General features: G+C 45.7%; 2 protein-coding genes across 5 annotated transcripts in view; one reads left to right on the top strand and one right to left on the bottom strand.

The window, feature by feature from the left end:
- The window catches only part of DCLRE1C (DNA cross-link repair 1C), a 49,199-nt gene extending 31,352 nt beyond the window's left edge, over positions 1-17,847 (bottom strand). Inside the window, exons 1-6 of one of the 4 annotated variants that reach the window (XM_029616097.1) lie at positions 17,739-17,847; positions 8,388-8,439; positions 7,871-7,955; positions 6,436-6,495; positions 5,049-5,104; positions 2,513-2,614 (exon numbers count right to left, since the gene is read on the bottom strand). In XM_029616097.1, coding sequence (XP_029471957.1) covers positions 2,513-2,614; positions 5,049-5,104; positions 6,436-6,495; positions 7,871-7,955; positions 8,388-8,439; positions 17,739-17,847 — 464 coding nt within the window. Of the gene's footprint in view, positions 1-2,512; positions 2,615-5,048; positions 5,105-6,435; positions 6,496-7,866; positions 7,956-8,387; positions 8,440-17,738 lie in introns of those variants that run through there. The other 3 variants (XM_029616099.1, XM_029616100.1, XM_029616101.1) reach the window with 3 other exon arrangements.
- Positions 17,848-18,299: 452 nt separating this feature from the next.
- LOC115099011 (heat shock 70 kDa protein 14-A-like) overlaps positions 18,300-18,398 on the top strand; it is a 22,542-nt gene continuing 22,443 nt past the window's right edge. Inside the window, exon 1 of the mRNA XM_029616246.1 lies at positions 18,300-18,363. Within this exon, the coding sequence (XP_029472106.1) occupies positions 18,300-18,363 (64 nt within the window). The remainder of the gene's footprint in view (positions 18,364-18,398) is intronic.

The raw sequence follows: 18,398 nt of genomic DNA, 5'->3' as shown, positions 1-18,398 counted from the left end.
AGCGTATTGCGAGCTGGGTCTTTCAGGTTCCTTGGGTACAACCCAATGAGTCTGGACTGATCTGGAGGGAACAATAAGGAAAGGAAAATTGGTTCTTAGTTGCTTTCGTTCCTGGAGATCCAGAGATCAGTGCAGTGCCCTGCCCTGGATTATGCAAGACCGCTCTATTCTGTATGCACATAGCTCAGACATTTTAATTTTCCATGTTTGATCTCTTTTCCTGCTTGGGATTACCTCGCCCCTGCTCTTTTATGGGGGAGAATGGCTGTATTTACAATTACTATCTAGGCTTGGGTATAGGTCAGACTGAGTGATTGCAAGTGGCACGCGGTCTAAGGTACAATAAAAAGCTTTTCTTCTCAGGCTCCATCTGCTGGTAGGGGAGAAAAACCCTGTGCGTTTGGACTGATCCATGGGACTCCGGGAATGAAAATTAGCAGGTAAGAACCAGTTTTCCATTAGTTATGCCAAAGTTATCTGGATACCTTCGCCGAATAGCACTGAATATCTGTATTATCTGGCTAAGTTATCCCAATAACTTTTACCCAGATAAATCAGAGGCAGTCACAGTGTGGCGGGAGTTTTAAACGCCATGGTTTGTTCGGCTAAGTCCTAAACTTAACCGGACAAGTTTTTGGAATATGGACCTCACTGCATGTCACATCAACTTGCTTCCTCGACGAATATGTAGATGTTCAGCTCAACCACATTTAATTCATTATTTTCTTTTCAAAGTTAAATAACCACTGGATATAAGTTAAGCTCTTGGCAAAAGGAAACGTATTGAGATTACTGTGTTAGTCCACTTGAATATGTAGGAAAAAAATGGTCATCAAACAAGTTACAGGTGAGGCCTTTTATCGAACTAACTCAAAACATCTGTGATGAGCTTTGGCGAGCTCTGTCCCCTCCATCGGACCAGTGGAGGTTGTTACTGTGCTGTTTCTTCCCAGACCTTCACCGATGTACTGGGCTAGTCTCATAAAAAGCAATCTCCTACAGCTCGCTTGCAGACCCTTCTTTTCTACAGCCTAAAAGGAAGACATTTTAGCAGGAGTCCGTATTAGTTGGAGTTTTTTCGTCCAGCACAGATCTGGTCAATGAATGGTTCAGCTGCACTGTGCTTTATCAGTAATCACCACCATAAAAAAAAAAAAAAAAAAAAGACTGAGCAATATCATCTGCTCTTCTTCACCTGCCGTCATTGGCATCACATGGCCAGTCAGAGAGCTGCCAGCAAGCTGCTTACATGGCTGACAACTGTTTGGGATTTCTAATTACTGAGGCACTCAAGGCAGGGAGAAACCTGTCCAATTGTCCTAGTCTTAGTTTCTGGTTGTTTTCAAGAGCCATCCATTCATGACGCCATTCCGTGTCATGCACGAATATTAGTCCTGTGGGAACTCTGTGCTACTGCAGAGCTCCCACAGAAACTGGCAGGCCCCAGGGTGCCACGCGTGGGACGACCTCTGCTCAAGACCGCCAGGGCCTGCTTCATCTTTGCTGCTAGTGAAGGCCATCCCGCTCACGGTGAAGATGACCGAGACCCGGCGGTCGTGAGTGGACCCCTGCCCTGAAGAGCTGCTTTTACCAGAAGAGGAGGTGAAGATAGCATTTTGGGGGAGGGGGTTGGGGGGAATAAGTGCAGGAAGACCCGACAGGCCCATTGAGAGAGAGAGGGAGCCGGTGGGTAAGGGCGTGTGGTGTTAGAGGGAGCCTGTGTGAAGGTGCATGGGTGTGTGTGTGAAGGTGGAGAGATTGTCAGCAACTGTGATTCTGAGTGCGAGATTGGGCGCTGGTGTGTGGATATGAGGGAGTGAGGGTGTAAGAAGGAGAGGGAGCCTGTATGCAGGGGTGTGTAAGAAAGAGAGAAAGGAAGCCTGTCTGAGGGTGTGTGCGAGAAAGAAAGATGGATGGAGCCCCTGTGAGGGGAGGGGAGGGCTGGGGAGTGAAGACAGAGTGAAAGAAGTTAAGCCTAAAGGAAAGTGGAGGAGTTGGGGCTTGAAAGGGCAGAGTGAAAGAGGTTTGGCCAGGGGAGTAGGGAGAGAGGCAGAAGGGACACTCTGTACTTCTGGGGAAATTTTGCTCAAAATATTAAAAAAAAACAAACTCTGCATCTTTGAGTAATAACATTTCTAGATTACATTTTTAATTAAGTAGCCAAAGTATACAGAATTTTAAATTTTTTTGTGCAGAATTCTCCCAAGAGTAAAACATGAGCAGCTCACAACAATCACTGCTTTAAGATCCTATTCACAAAGCCTACGAAACATATCCCACCCCCATACAGTGCCAAAACCACTAGTTCCTGGAGGAAAACTCCATACACTATTATTAGCCAGGTGGACAGAGAAACTGGGAATGAGCAAGAAGGAAAGGGATGTGCTGGTACCTCCCAGTGACCCGGATTAGCCACTGTCAGAGAGAGGACCTTAGGTCTATCCCAGCACGGCACGTTACAGTCTAATCGATACAGAAGCAGAAAGCATGGTAAAATGCTCTGTTAATTCACCTGCTTCCTGAATGCAAGAGTTCCATGCGTGCAGCTTCTCCTTTCGCCAGTCTGAAATCTCCAGTGTACAAAACAGTCCCATGGTTGCCTTGGAACAGAAACCTAAAAAGCAACAAATGCTCCAACTAGTTTTACATTCAGAAATCCCAGAAGTATTCCACTGGCAAAATCCTGCTCATTGCGCCAGTACAGGAGCCCTGGAAAGACATCCGTTCGCATCGTTAATCTATTTCCCAGACCTAAAGAGCATTTTAGGGCACTAAATCTGTGTCCATAAGAGGACAAAATGAGTTTGTCCACTTTTAAACTTTCTGTGGTGCATTGGAGCAGGGTTTCTGCCAGCTGGGTCAGAGATACCACCGTCGCAATTAACTCACATCCCACCCCCATCTCAATAAAACTGTTGCTTCATTTACTTGTAGCCACCGAAAGTAATCCCACCCCTCTGTAGAATTATGAACTAAAGGATATGCTGTTTCTTACAGTCATTCACCTTTCTGCTCTACGACATGCACTTTTGTCCGTTACTCGTATGCCTGCATGTTCCTTATTATCCAAGTAGAAGAGTTTGAATTAAAGCAATTCTTTTCATGCTTGTGACCACAGTGAGTGCTGTGCCAGGAGCTAGAGCTGCCATCTGTCAGAATGGGCACACGCTTCAGTCCTGGAGCAGCCCATCCTGCATGGGGCACTTTCTGGGGTGTGAACGGACTGTAAGCTCCGACATCTTTAGACACTTAAGGCACGGAAGGGACGGGACAAAAAGGCACTTTACACCGAAATATCTTCCAAGTGTCCTAATCCCAGGTGAGCCATGGGACAGCCACCTGCTGAAACAAGCAAGGATACAGAGTGGTCTGGTACATCACTTTGAGGGGGGAAGGATTTACTGTAATCTGCAAAGGAATTCATACATATTTATTTAAAAACAAGGATAAAAGGAAGGTGCACAGGAAGAGCAGGAGAAAAGGCGGCCAGGGCAAAACATCTCCGCTACATTTACTGGCAACATTCATTACTAATGATACGTTTCAGCCTAGTCAGCAAGGCTGCAAAGCAATCAGAGGGCGAAAGGCCTGGAACATGCAGCTAGAAAGCAAGAATCCTTGCAAACAACGAGCGAGCGGCTCTCGGTGAATCTGCTTTGCTTTCTCCTCTCTAAGCTCCTTCAGCTGATGCACAATGCACAGACTGGCTGGGCGGTTTAGTGTTTACAAAAGCCTGACCGTAAAGGAGTCCGTGTTGGACAACTTCTGTGCTTTAACCAGCACAGCTAGGACTTGCTCTTCTACCAGAAGCAAAGTATAAATGAAAGAGACATTTGTGACAATAAATATGTGAAACACGGTTATCGGTCATTTGTGGACAGCCTGCAGGGCAAAGACAGTGAAAGGCTGACAAAGGAGGAGAGGCAGTCAGATTTTGCTATCTTGACGTTATTTTTTTGTGTAGGGTTTGTCAATGCCTTGAATTTTATTCTGTGTATTTATTGTTTTGCTATATATTCTAAGGAAGGAGAGTCTTGTGCCACACGACAAAAATAAGATGGCCTGTTCTTGCTATTAAACTAAATAGCAATTAAAGAAAATAGGTCAAAGAAATCTATTAAATACACTTCTCCCATTATCAAACCCTGAAGTGCCCCTTTAAAAAGTTATGCAAAGTTTTCTGATCACCCCCAGTGCAAAAGAGGAAAACCACAGAGGGCGTTCTCTGCTGTAATAAGATACAGCCCGGGGCTAGAAATGATAGCTCAGCTTTACAAGCTCTCGCCTCCGTGCCATGCTCGTCTCCGCTGCATTACACAGTGGGATGCTGGATGGCTATGCTGAGACTTTCCCCACTTTGAGACGTGATATAGCCTGAAATAAAACACTGAACTGGGCTGACTATCCAGCAACATCTAAGCAAACGCTTCAAAACGTTCTCAAGAGAGTGAAAATCATGCTTGGACCGTCCGCCCGTGCTTTCGGGGGCTGTTGCAGAAGTTCTGTTATGTTTTGCCATAGCCACTAATCGGGTTCTGGGGAATTTTAATAGGGCTTCGTTGGGAGAATTGTTTTTCCAGGCCAGACCATTGTACCCATGATCTTTGGGTAAGGATACGAAGAGGAACTTCAAGACCAGCAAAGAATATGACATATTTGAAATGAAAATGATCAAAACACTTTGAAACAAACATATAGGGACTTAGAGAGGCTTCCTCAGCCATTACCAGATTCTGCAAAATGGAAAGCTTCAGGGCTTGGTCTCCTGCACTTTTTTTTCACCCCCTCTACAAATACAATCCTATCCTTTTACTTTAAAGCTTTCCAAACATCACCAGAGCACAATTGTAAGGTAGCTTATAATTATCTCTAGCTCGTTCCACACTAACCAGATGAAGGGAGCAGAGGTCTCTGCGGCTCGTCACAAATGCATTGAGTTAGTTCAATAGCAAGGTCTCATCCACTGCCTGTTTGCTGACCCTCATGTCTAGGTTTCTTAAATCCATTAACACTAGTTAGATTTATGTCTATAATCCAGAAGAACGTACATTACTGATCCTGGGCAGTGGCCAGCTGGCAAGAGAGTCACCACAACATCTTCTTTCTATGGGATTAAAAAAAACAAAACAAAACACTCTCAGTGTATCATTATTGCACACACGTGAACAGCTTCAGCAGAGTCTGCAGTTTCACGCTGCACTTCACAAGGGGTCAAGTGCAGTAAAAAGGCAGCTGCCGCTTCCCAGGCTGGAGCAGGTGAGAGAATAGTATACCATGGGGGTCAATATAACGAACCCCACGCCAACATCCGGCTGATTTTTAGCATAGGCATTACTTTATTCATGGGATGCAGTAAGCTAACAGGATGCAAATTGAGCAGGAAGCTGCAAATGAAAAAAATTTAAAAAAAAAAGTGCTAAAAATGCAAGTTAACCTGAAAATCTGCACTAACGTGACTGCTTGACAAACAGGTGCTGGAAGATGGAAGGAACGCGACCATAATGGCACTGTGCATGCCGACTGGGGCATGCACGGCATGGCAAGAGGAAGCAGAGGAAGACACTACAGCCTTACAGAACGTATTCCTTCAGTTATGCATCCAAACTTGGGCACAAAAGGTGCAAACTGTTCAGCTGTAGGGCGTCTGCCCCAGAGAACTTGCCTTGGGTGCAAGATTGTGTCCAAAGTGGGAAATCCACAGCACCAAGGCAAATAAAAGTGACGCGTAAGCTCTCCGGGCTGGGCCCCGATAGCTGGACAGTACCCGCTTTGATGCTGTGCATCCTGTCTGGAGCACAATCTTGCACTCAAGGCCACTTTAGCAAGGGGAGGAGCCCAGGATGGGCAGCAGGGTTGCCAGCTTCCGAGAAATATTATCACCGCCATCTCTCTGGGAACTCTGCCTCCTCCCTTCCCTGGCATTTCCAAGGGGGGGAAGCAAAGGTCATGCAGTCGGTCTGCCCTTCTCTACAGTTCCTACCACTCCCTCAGCGATCCCCTGAACAACAAAGGAATAGTAAAGTCATTTTATTCTTAAAAACGTGGACAAAAGTCTAAGTTTGCAATCAAAGCTTTCAACACGATTGCATGAATTTTTCAAGCTTTTAAAGTTTAATCTCCTGCTTGTTGTGCAGCAGGGATGCGGGCCGAAGCTCCGCCGACAGCGCAGACCCGTAAGCAAACGCCAGCCACGGCAAGGCGGCGCACGTTGGCCATCTCCATCTGATTCCTTCAAAGACAGAAAAACCCGAGAAAACGTGAACATCTCCAGTCAAGTCCCTTCCTCCCTAAATGCGGCAGTTATTCCAATCCCGCGTCTGGTGTCTTCTTTAGTTACTTTAAAACTAAAAGCAGCAGAAATACAAGCCCATGCAAGCTGACAGGAGGTAAGGGACGATACGACGGAGTTACCACCCAGCCCCAATAAGTATTTACCTCACCAGACGCTTCATCCACTAAAGAAATCTGAGTTGGCGTTTCAACTTCAATGGTTACCTACAGAAGAAGAAAAAAAAAGCAGCACACTTAAGAGCCCGATATTCAGAAGGGCACCAGGCTGGCAATGTGGCGGCGCCGCCGAATATCCAGCCACAGGCACAGCAGGTGCCACAACTGCCTAAGAGGCTTTGCCAGACAAGTCAGAGAGGAGTCGAGCTGGCCGGATGCATTAAACTGGCCATCCCAAGACTTAGATTAATTAGCTGGCTGATTTATCCGGCCAACTCTGGTCGGGCCAAAGGGCTAGCTTTAATTTAAGATGGCTTAGGTATATCCTCGTCGCTGAATGTGCATCACTAGTTAAGCCGGCTCTGCTAGTTAGTTAGTTATGTACGACCGGCTAACGAGCAGAGCCGCACGGCAGAGGAATATGGACCTCTTCGTTACCATACCAGGAACAACCACCATGCTGTTACCAGCTATACGAGCAGACAGAGGAGAGTATGTTCTATTTATTTATTTATAATTTAAAAGTAACACACTTTTATCAGTTTCAATAATGGAGCCTTCACCTGTTTCCATTTATAAGCTATTTCAGCTCTCGCTGCCATAAGTATTTGGTGGATAAGATAGCAATGGGGTTAGGTTACCGGTGTTACAGAAATATTCAATGAAAAGAACGCAGGGTCCCGTATTACACGGACTCCCACTACCTCAGAAATCATTTGGGCCACAGCTTCCCAGTAACGAGGACTGATAGCACAGTCCCACCACATGGGAAGATAGGACCCTTCCGCCCCACAGGTTCTCCACGGGTAAAATCTATGTACTTTAACAGGGGTGATGTGCCAACGATAAAGCATCTTATAATTATGTTCAATTAAGGAGGCTGAAACTGAGCATTTCCTAATAGATAGGAAACACTTGGCCCAGTGTGCCGGAGGAAGAGGAGGATCAGCATTTAAGAATACGAACAATCATGATATCAACCTTTTGATTTTCCCCGCTCGATGGCAATAGCCCTCAAACATTGATTTCCCTTTTGATATATTTCTGGCAGATAAAGTGTCGCAGCTGACAACAGAAATATTGGACTGAGATAGGTAAGTTCAGAGAATTCCATTATCACAGATGTTCAAAGCGAGGGCGTCCTTTACTTTCCCACGTCCCGGCCCTGCTTTTGGCAACACCGGGTGGGAAAACTGGATGAAAAAATATTGGGGATGTGAAAAAGTACTGCCGGTTTCCCACAGGTCCCATAATTTCAAAAGTTAGAGCTATGGAGGGAATATCCCCCGTCTCCCTGGGAGAGAGAGAATGTTTTAATAGAAAAGTTTCGGTTTCAGGTTTCCACTTTCAGCAGTCTCTTTGATTAAGTGTAGCAGTTCATTTGAATACTAGCAGTACATTTTTAGAAAGTATAACAACCTACAATCCGATTTTCCCAGAAGCTGTATCTTGGGCTGGTCAATAACAGCTCCTTTGTGACAGGGGAACAGTACAGATGAATCTTTAGGCTGTGAAAAAATCCCCCCAAAAAGAACAAGGAATTTACTTTCTTAAAAGTAATTATATATATACATACACACACATTGTATATATACACATACACACATATATACATACATATACATTATATACATACACACACACACATACACACATATATAAATTTTGCTTTACTTTCAGTATTAATATGGTCTCCAATCCTCTATTATAAAATGGAATATAAAAATGGAGACCATAAACCATTACTGGCAGTAGCAGCCAACGAAATCACAGGCACAGGCACGTTATCACAGTACCCGCCAGTTTTTCTTTTGGAATTAAGACGGGTTGGTTAGTTCTTGTCGGGTTAGATAACAGCTAGTCCCAAACACTAAGACCATGCCAGCTCTTTTACTTAAAATATTAAAGGTATGCAGGGTTCCTTTAATTATAAACATTACCTGCATTCCAGCCTTCGTTTCAAAGATGGAGCCCTAAGTCCTTTCATGTGATCTGAAATGTAAAGTACATAATACAGTAACCTCGTAATGACAGCAGAAAGAGTCCATCCCGGCTGCCCAGCAAGTTTATTATGGTAGTGACTGCCGCTCCGTGCAGGTTACCCCCAAGTCTTATGTTAAGGGTAGTAACTGCCGCTCCATGCAGGTTACCCCCGAGCCTTTTGCTAAGGGAAGTGACTGCCGCTCCGTGCAGGTTACCCCCGAGTCTTATGCTAAGGGAAGTGACTGCCGCTCCGTGCAGGTTACCCCCAAGTCTTATGGTAAGGGTAGTGACTGCCGCTCCGTGCAGGTTACCCCCGAGCCTTATGCTAAGGGTAGTAACTGCCACTCCGTGCAGGTTACCCCCAAGTCTTATGCTAAGGGAAGTGACTGCCGCTCCGTGCAGGTTACCCCCAAGTCTTATGTTAAGGGTAGTGACTGCCGCTCCGTGCAGGTTACCCCCAAGTCTTATGCTAAGGGTAGTGACTGCCGCTCCGTGCAGGTTACCCCCAAGTCTTATGCTAAGGGAAGTGACTGCCGCTCCGTGCAGGTTACCCCCAAGTCTTATGCTAAGGGAAGTGACTGCCGCTCCGTGCAGGTTACCCCCAAGTCTTATGCTAAGGGAAGTGACTGCCGCTCCGTGCAGGTTACCCCTAAGTCTTATGTTAAGGGTAGTGACTGCCGCTCCGTGCAGGTTACCCCCAAGTCTTATGTTAAGGGTAGTGACTGCCGCTCCATGCAGGTTACCCCCGAGCCTTTTGCTAAGGGAAGTGACTGCCGCTCCGTGCAGGTTACCCCCGAGCCTTTTGCTAAGGGAAGTGACTGCAGCTCCGTGCAGGTTACCCCCAAGTCTTATGTTAAGGGTAGTAACTGCCGCTCCGTGCAGGTTACCCCCGAGCCTTATGCTAAGGGAAGTGACTGCCGCTCCATTGCAGGTTACCCCCGAGCCTTTTGCTAAGGGAAGTGACTGCCGCTCCGTGCAGGTTACCCCCGAGCCTTTTGCTAAGGGAAGTGACTGCAGCTCCGTGCAGGTTACCCCCAAGTCTTATGTTAAGGGTAGTAACTGCCGCTCCGTGCAGGTTACCCCCGAGCCTTATGCTAAGGGTAGTAACTGCCACTCCGTGCAGGTTACCCCCAAGTCTTATGCTAAGGGAAGTGACTGCCGCTCCGTGCAGGTTACCCCCAAGTCTTATGCTAAGGGAAGTGACTGCCGCTCCGTGCAGGTTACCCCCAAGTCTTATGCTAAGGGAAGTGACTGCCGCTCCGTGCAGGTTACCCCCAAGTCTTATGCTAAGGGAAGTGACTGCCGCTCCGTGCAGGTTACCCCTAAGTCTTATGTTAAAGGTAGTGACTGCCGCTCCGTGCAGGTTACCCCCAAGTCTTATGTTAAGGGTAGTGACTGCCGCTCCATGCAGGTTACCCCCGAGCCTTTTGCTAAGGGAAGTGACTGCCGCTCCGTTGCAGGTTACCCCCGAGCCTTTTGCTAAGGGAAGTGACTGCAGCTCCGTGCAGGTTACCCCCCAAGTCTTATGTTAAGGGTAGTAACTGCCGCTCCGTGCAGGTTACCCCCGACCCTTATGCTAAGTGTAACTGCCGCTCCGTGCAGGTTACCCCCGAGCCTTATGCTAAGGGTAGTAACTGCCGCTCCATGCAAGTTACCCCCGAGCCGTATGCTAAGGGTAGTAACTGCCGCTCCGTGCAGGTTACCCCCGAGCCTTATGCTAAGGGTAGTAACTGCCGCTCCGTGCAGGTTACCCCCGAGCCGTATGCTAAGGGTAGTAACTGCCGCTCCGTGCAGGTTACCCCCGAGCCGTATGCTAAGGGTAGTGACTACTGCTCTGTGCAGGTACCCCCGAGCCGTATGCTAAGGGAAGTAAATTGCCGCTCCGTGCAGGTTACCCCCCGAGCCGTATGCTAAGGGAAGTAACTGCCGCTCCGTGCAGGTTACCCCCGAGCCGTTATGCTAAGGGTAGTGACTACTGCTCTGTGCAGGTTACCCCCGAGCCTTATGCTAAGGATAGTAATACTGCTAGCAGCATTTTTATGGTGTGAGCAACCTTGATAATTCAGACAATGCTGCTTTAACGTGCTCTGCTTTTGGACTGGCCGTTAGAAGCCATCCTGCACTTTTCTCCTGTCTGCGTATCAGTACCCAGGGCTGTAAAAGTCAGGGCCCAGCGTTGGCTGTCATCTGAATCCAATTCCTCTTTACCTCTGCCGTTTGAAGCGGACAGCAATGTTGCAATTGTGTCAAAATCATGAAAGCTACTTAGTTAAGATTAGTAACTCCCATTCCATGCAGATTATCCCCATGCACATGCTCGAGCCTTTAGGGATCCACAGTTTTTATCCCATGCCTTTTAAATTCATTTACTCTTCTTTTTTCCTCTCCCCCACTTCCTCCAGAAGGGAATTTCAGGCATCCACCACCCTCTCCGTGAAGAAAATATTTCCTGACATTGCTTTCTGCGTCGTTCTCCCAGAGTTTCATTTTGTGACCGCTAGTTCTAGTATGCTTTCCAAAGGTTTGAAGTTTGTGCATCATTAAAACCTTTGAAGTAATGACTGCCAACAATATTTTCTTATTAAATCTCATGATTGTTATAAGCAATTGACCCCAAATGAAGCCACTAAACTAGTCAAAGCAATGGGCATGTTGGGTGATGTTGAGCAGGAAGATTTAAGTGGAAGTACGCGAGCACGAGCTGTACAAGTCATTGAGTTTTTCTAATGGTGGTCCTTAGGAAAACTAATCCTTCATTATGCAACTTCATAACATTTTTAAGCACTTTTTGGGTTTTAAAAACAGGGCAGTAATCTGAACCGGGTAAATGATTTTAGTTTTCAGACCAGCTAGATCTCAGCATGCTGCTACCTTCCACACGCCGTCTCACAAATCCACACTCCTCACTACAACTGAAGGGCGTTGCCACGTCCGTAGCAGGGCCAATAACCTGGAACGCTATACCCCCGACCTACGTAAGGAATTATGCCCAAAAAAATTCAAACAAAAACTTAAACATGGCTCTTCGTGCAGGCCTTCTCGAATTTTCATGAAGCAGGAGTCGCCAATCTATCTGTTCTCAGTCTTGACCTGCCTACTGCATCCCGCACTTGTATTTTATTACTTCAATGGTCGTTATGTTCTATTGTTACCTGTTTTCTTCAGTTGTTCGTTAATTACTTTCTTCATTAATTTTCTTTGATCTACAGTTTCAATTGTAAAGCTCCGTTGCTATTATTCATGTTAAATGGAAACCGATATGATGTTACTAAACAAATGTCGGTATAGAAAAACCTTTAATAAATACATAAATAAATAAATGCTTCAGGCTTGATTTTGCCTGAAGCCCTTTGCAGGCAGGAGAGCAATAGATTACATTGACTGAAAACAAAAGTGTCTGATACCAGTTTAAATGTAAGAAAATATACATTAGATAGTTTTCAACACCTAATTGTGTTTCTTTTTTACTCACAGTAGAGGTGTTTGTTCTGCTTATTTATTTATTTTCAGTGCTACACCTTATTAAATCATAACCACATTTAACCTGCACATGTGCCTGTCAATACAGGCTTAATTCAAGCATTTGAAAATAACATTTCTGAAAGAAGCTAAGTGCTGGATGCATTCCACTTTGGGACTACAACAAAGCAGAAGACAAACTGCTCAATAACATAACATCAAAATGCAAAGTAAGGTGATGAAGGGCTTTGTGTGTGCTACTCAACTGTTGCTTTTTTGTTTCTATTAGCTTTGCTTCAGGAAGGGTCCTGCATCTTTAAACATTTAGGGGCCGATGCAATAAAGTGCGCGGGTTAATCTGTGGTTGGATGAGCGTTTCGGACGCGCTAGACCAGCGCTTCGCAACCGGTGTGTGCGACACACCAGTGCGTCACCAAGCAGCGGCAGGTGGGTGGCGTGCTACCGGTCTCCCCGCTGCTCTTCCTTCACCGAGCGAGAGGCAGCCTATCAGCACGTTCAAGCCTGGATGGGAACGGCAGCAGTGTTAGTGGAGGATGGCAACTGCGGCTGGGCCTTTTCTTCCCGCCCCTGGCCCGGAACAGGAAGTGATGTGCAGTGGGGTGCGCGGGAAGAAGAAAGAGCCATGCTGCACGAAAAAGTAGCATCAGTCAGCGGTGGCCCCGTGCACTAGGGTGGACCCAAAGCAAAATCAGAAGCAGCCAGAAATCGGCACAGGAGACAGCAGAATTAGCCTCCCGTGGCCGATGGGATTCTTCTTTCTTGGCCTGCGGGGGGCTGGAGGAGGAGGAGGCTGCTGCAGCTCCCATTTGTGCTGGGGGGGGGGGTGGGCAGGAAATCAGAGAGAGAGAGAGAATGTATGTGTGATTGAGAGTGTGAATGTGTAACTGTGACTGACAGTCTGTCTGTAAGTGAGAGCATTTGATTGAGATCATCTATGTAAGTGTGTGAGAGACTGAGAGAAACTGCTCAGAGAGGTGATGTGTGTACATAGGAGAGACAATGGAAGTGACTGGTCAGGGAGAGATGACTGGAGTGTGTGAGAGAGAAAGTGATTGTGGGAATGAGAAGCCTGTGCATGTGGAGAGAGCTAGCATAGGAGTGAGAAACATGGGGGTGTGTGTGAGACACAGCATGGGAGTGAGAAGCCAGTAAATGTAAGATAAAACATGGGAGTGGGAAGCCTGTGTGTGTGCATGCATGAGAGAGACTGTTCGGGAAGGTGACTGGTGTGTGTGTGTGTGTAAGAGAAAGATTGGTCAGGAGATGATTGATGTGAGAGATAGAAACTGGTGAGTGTGACTGGTATGTGTGGGTGTGAGAGAGAAAGTGATTATGGGAATGAGAAGCCTGTGCATGTGGTGAGAGCTAGCATAAGAATGAGAAACATGAGTGTGTGTGAGACACAGCATAGGAGTGAGAAGCGTGTGTGTGTGTGTGTGCATGAGAGAGAGAGACTGTTTGGGAAGGTTACTGGTGTGTATGTAAGAGAAAGACTGGTCGGGAGATGATTGGTGTGTGAAAGACAGAAACTGGTCAGGGGGATGTAACTGGTATGTGTGTGCGTGAGAGACAGAGAGACTGGTCGTGGGCACTAAGGAAGAAGACCATGAGTACAGAGCTTCAGCCACTGCTGCTTCTGGTGTGTGCTACTGGCCCGCATGGAAGAGGAGTAGGAGAGCTGCTGGAGGAGGGTAGTAAAGGTGGCTTTTAAAGTTTATTTTTCTTGATTGACTGCCATTTTAATTACTGAATATTATAAGAACATAAGAACATGCCATACTGGGTCAACCAAGGGTCCACCAAGCCCAGCATCCTGTTTCCAACAGAGGCCAATCCAGGCCATAAGAACCTGGCAAGTACTCAAAAACTAAGTCTATTCCATGTTACCATTGCTAATGGCAGTGGCTATTCTCTAACTGAACTTAATAGCAGGTAATGGACTTCTCCTCCAAGAACTTATCCAATCCTTTTTTAAACACAGCTATACTAACTGCACTAACCACATCCTCTGGCAAAAAATTCCAGAGTTTAATTGTGCGTTGAGTAAAAAAGAACTTTCTCCGATTAGTTTTAAATGTGCCACATGCTAACTTCATGGAGTGCCCCCTACTTTCTATTATCCGAAAGAGTAAATAACCGATTCACATCTACCCGTTCTAGACCTCTCATGATTTTAAACACCTCTATCATATCCCCCCTCAGCCATCTCTTCTCCAAGCTGAAAGTCCTAACCTCTTTAGTCTTTCCTCATAGGGGAGCTGTTCCATTCCCCTTATCATTTTGGTCGCCCTTCTCTGTACCTTCTCCATTGCAATTATATCTTTTTTGAGATGCGGCCACCAGAATTGTACACAGTATTCAAGGTGCGGTCTCACCATGGAGCGATACAGAGGCATTATGACATTTTCCGTTTTATTCACCATTTCCTTTTCTAATAATTCCCAACATTCTGTTTGCTTTTTTGACTGCCCGCAGCACACTGAACCGACGATTTCAATGTATTATCCACTATGATGCCTAGATCTCTTTCTTGGGTAGTAGCACCTAATATGGAACCTAACATTGTGTAATTATAGCATGGGTTATTTTTCCCTATATGTATCACCTTGCACTTATCCACATTAAATTTCATCTGCCATTTTGATGACCAATTTCCAGTCTCACAAGGTCTTCCTGCAATTTATCACAATCTGCTTGTGATTTAACTACTCTGAACAATTTTGTGTCATCTGCAAATTTGATTATCTCACTCGTCGTATTTCTTTCAGATCATTTATAAATATATTGAAAAGAAAGGATCCCAATACAGATCCCTGAGGCACTCCACTGTCCTCTCCCTTCCACTGAGAAAATTGACCATTTAATCCTACTCTCTGTTTCCTGTCTTTTAACCAGTTTGTAATCCACGAAAGGACATCGCCTCCTATCCCATGACTTTTTACTTTTCCTAGAATCCTCTCATGAGGAACTTTGTCAAACGCCTTCTGAAAATCCAAATACACTACATCTACCGGTTCCACCTTTATCCACATGTTTATTAACCCCTTCAAAAAAGTGAAGCAGATTTGTGAGGCAAGACTTGCCCTGGGTAAAGCCATGCTGACTTTGTTCCATTGACCCATGTCTTTCTATATGTTCTGTGATTTTGATGTTTATATACTAATAAGCAGAATAAATGTTTCACAACCACTATGAACAGAACAACATCTAACAATTAAAAACTCAAAAATTATTTAAAATTCTCTAGACACCAATAAAATATTTCAAAACAGCAGACACACCCCAATATTTAAAAAGGGCTCCAGGGGCGATCCGGGAAACTACAGACCGATTAGCACTGAAGTCAGGCTAACCGGTCTGTAGTTTCCCGGATCGCCCCTGGAGCCCTTTTTAAATATTGGGGTGTGTCTGCTGTTTTGAAATATTTTATTGGTGTCTAGAGAATTTTAAATAATTTTTGAGTTTTTAATTGTTAGATGTTATTCTGTTCATAGTGGTTGTGAAACATTTATTCTGCTTATTAGTATAGTTTTACAATTATTCTGTGTTGGGATCTATAGCTGCTTGGCTAGTTCTGTTTTCCTAATAGAAGGTGTACTGGTGTTTAGGAATAGTGGAAACACTATCCACTATTTTTCCTGGCACTGAAGTCAGGCTAACCGGTCTGTAGTTTCCCGGATCGCCCCTGGAGCCCTTTTTAAATATTGGGGTGTGTCTGCTGTTTTGAAATATTTTATTGGTGTCTAGAGAATTTTAAATAATTTTTGAGTTTTTAATTGTTAGATGTTATTCTGTTCATAGTGGTTGTGAAACATTTATTCTGCTTATTAGTATAGTTTTACAATTATTTCTGTGTTGGGATCTATAGCTGCTTGGCTAGTTCTGTTTTCCTAATAGAAGGTGTATTGGTGTTTAGGGCCTGATTTAATATTTGTAGTGTTGCCTTTTCATAGGTAGGGTTGTTACTGTTTGAGTGCATTCCATAATACCAGGTGTAACTGTGTGCGGATTAGTTTGTGTGCATTACTGCAGATCCTGGGAGTATTTATTTTTTATTATTAGCTTTTTATACTGACATTCGTAGACACATCATGCCGGTTTACATATACTGAAGGAGGAAAGTACAAAAAAAGAGGGCGGGGCAAGATAGGAACGGTACCTAGTGGGGAAACAAGGTACAGAGGGTGAAAGAACCATCCAATAAACACTATAAACAACATTGCAAGATAAAACTCAAAAGGGTGAGGGGGTCAAAGGGGGAGCATGTTAGGTCTGTTCTGTGTATGTGACCGAGGTGAGGTATTTACCTTATCAGGTCTTATTTGTTGTATTTTCTCAAGAGGACATGCATTAGTGATAAACTGCTGTCTTTTCATAAGTAGGGCTATTGAGTCTGGTAGCTGGAGTTTGTGTTGCTGTTACTGAGATGACACTAGATCCAGAATATATTTTGTAAGGTGAGTGTACGGGGAATGTCATAATTCTGCTTTACATCCATAATTGTGGGTCAGGGGGGTTCCTGTGGATGCAAACTGTACTTTTACATTTAGCCCTATGATGGTCATGTGTTCAGCGTGTCACACATGTAAAAGCCATCTGTCAGGGTGTGTCCCGACAGAAAAAAAGGTTGAGAACCACTGTGCTAGACTAACACCTGATGCAATATGGGAATTAGCACGTCCAGAACACACCGCTAATAGCACTCATCATATGTAAGTACCATGTAGATAAGGCTATTGACTATTACTCCAATGCAGAAAAAAAAAAAAAAGGTCACCGGTGGCCCAATGCGCCCTTTTTAACGTAACAAATTTAACCCCAGCCCCAGAGCTGTCCCTTAAGTCATACCATGAGGCAAGGAGCACATGAAAAACAAAACAAAATGTAATCTGTGGCTCCTATGACTTAGTATTGTTGCCATGCTAAGTTCTAAGCGCTGCAAGCAGTAGAATTAGGGGAAACGTGTTAGGGCTTGATTACAAAAAAAATAAATAAATAAAATTCTGGGTGCACAATGTACACACACTGCAGGCACGTGTATGAGTTATCTGAGGCGGGTTAGGAAAACGGTGGCTCGTCATGAACGGTCGTTTTCCTGGGCGCATAAAGCCACATCTCCCGAGCGCCTGATGTTTTTGAAAGCTAGGGTTCATTTTAGCAGAGCGTGTCCTTTCTAACACGGTAACTCATTACAATATAGCGATGTGCGCGCATTGAAAAAGACAGGCGCCCACTTTGTATGCATGCTTTTACGTGCTGTTACTGCATCGGCCTGCAGAAAGGAACCCCTGTGCCCACCTATATTTCTGTTAGCCATTAATTTTCCATGTTGAGTGAGAGGGCGTGGACTAGCTATTAGGCTTTTATCACCGACACGTGTGAGCTTGGGCAGGTGTCTCTATTTATTTCCAGATGTTTCAACTGCCATTCTCAAGAGGCTACAACGCGGTGCACAGCAAAAACCTAAACATCACTTTAAGACAAACAAAACAAATTCCACAAACAAAAGTTTCAACTAAGCAGGGTGAAAGGCTTTGGTAAATAACCGGTCTTTGCAATGTTTACGGGAGGCCGGGAAATCGTTCCGTGACCCGAGGACAGACGGAAGGAAATCCCATGAGAAGGCCCTAGTCTAAGACCATCGGGAACGCTAGTGAGGGTCGTAAGAAGGCAAGCCCAGGCAGCTTGCAGGCTGAGAAACGATTCCTGCGACATCAGACACACAAATCTGGAGTCTGCTCTCGGAGACGCTGCGAACCAGCTCTTTGGGACAGGACCCCTTTCGGCGCATCTGTACTTCCTCTCCCTCCGCCCTAGGCGGCGCTCACCTTTATGGCAGTGCGACAGGAAATAGGCTCTTGCCGCCAAATTCTCGCGGTCAAATCTGTCTATGGAAACAGTGGGATATTCCTTCAATGCGCCCTCGAAGGAACTCATCTTCCCACCCGGCGGCCTTCTCCTTCCCGGTTCCTCTTCCGGCTTTTTCGCCACGCCCCCGGGGATATGCGCAACGCGCTTAGCCACGCCCATCTGCGACGCGCTTCGGATTTCCCCGCCAATCACCTGAACTTCGTGGGTGGCAGAGGTTGGGAGGGGAGGGGAGGGGAGGGGAGGGGAGGGGAGGGGGGGGGGAAAGAGGGCCCTTGCGCCTTTTCTGATTGGACAGAGCGGCCTGCGTCCGTCGCTGACCTCACTGCGGAGGGACGTACTTGGGAAGTTTAGACGCGGGGCGAGAGTTTGCCGTTCTCCCTCAGGGGTGTGAAGTAGTAAGCTGCGCATGCGTGGTGAAGCCCTCCTAAAAGTCTGTCATGCCTTCCGAGGATCCGGTGGTAAATTAGCTGAGCTGGTACCAGAGGGCATGCTAGAGCCGAAAAAGAACACGCTGCGTAATGACAAATAACAAAAAAGTCATCATCGGGCAACATGCTCAAACCAAAGACGCTGGTGCGCCAGGTTTGTCAATTTTTATTTTGCAATCAAAGATGGCT

The sequence above is a fragment of the Rhinatrema bivittatum genome, chromosome 9, assembly GCF_901001135.1.
Source record: "Rhinatrema bivittatum chromosome 9, aRhiBiv1.1, whole genome shotgun sequence".
Lineage (NCBI taxonomy): Eukaryota > Metazoa > Chordata > Amphibia > Gymnophiona > Rhinatrematidae > Rhinatrema > Rhinatrema bivittatum.
This window is presented reverse-complemented; position numbering and strand designations above follow the sequence as displayed.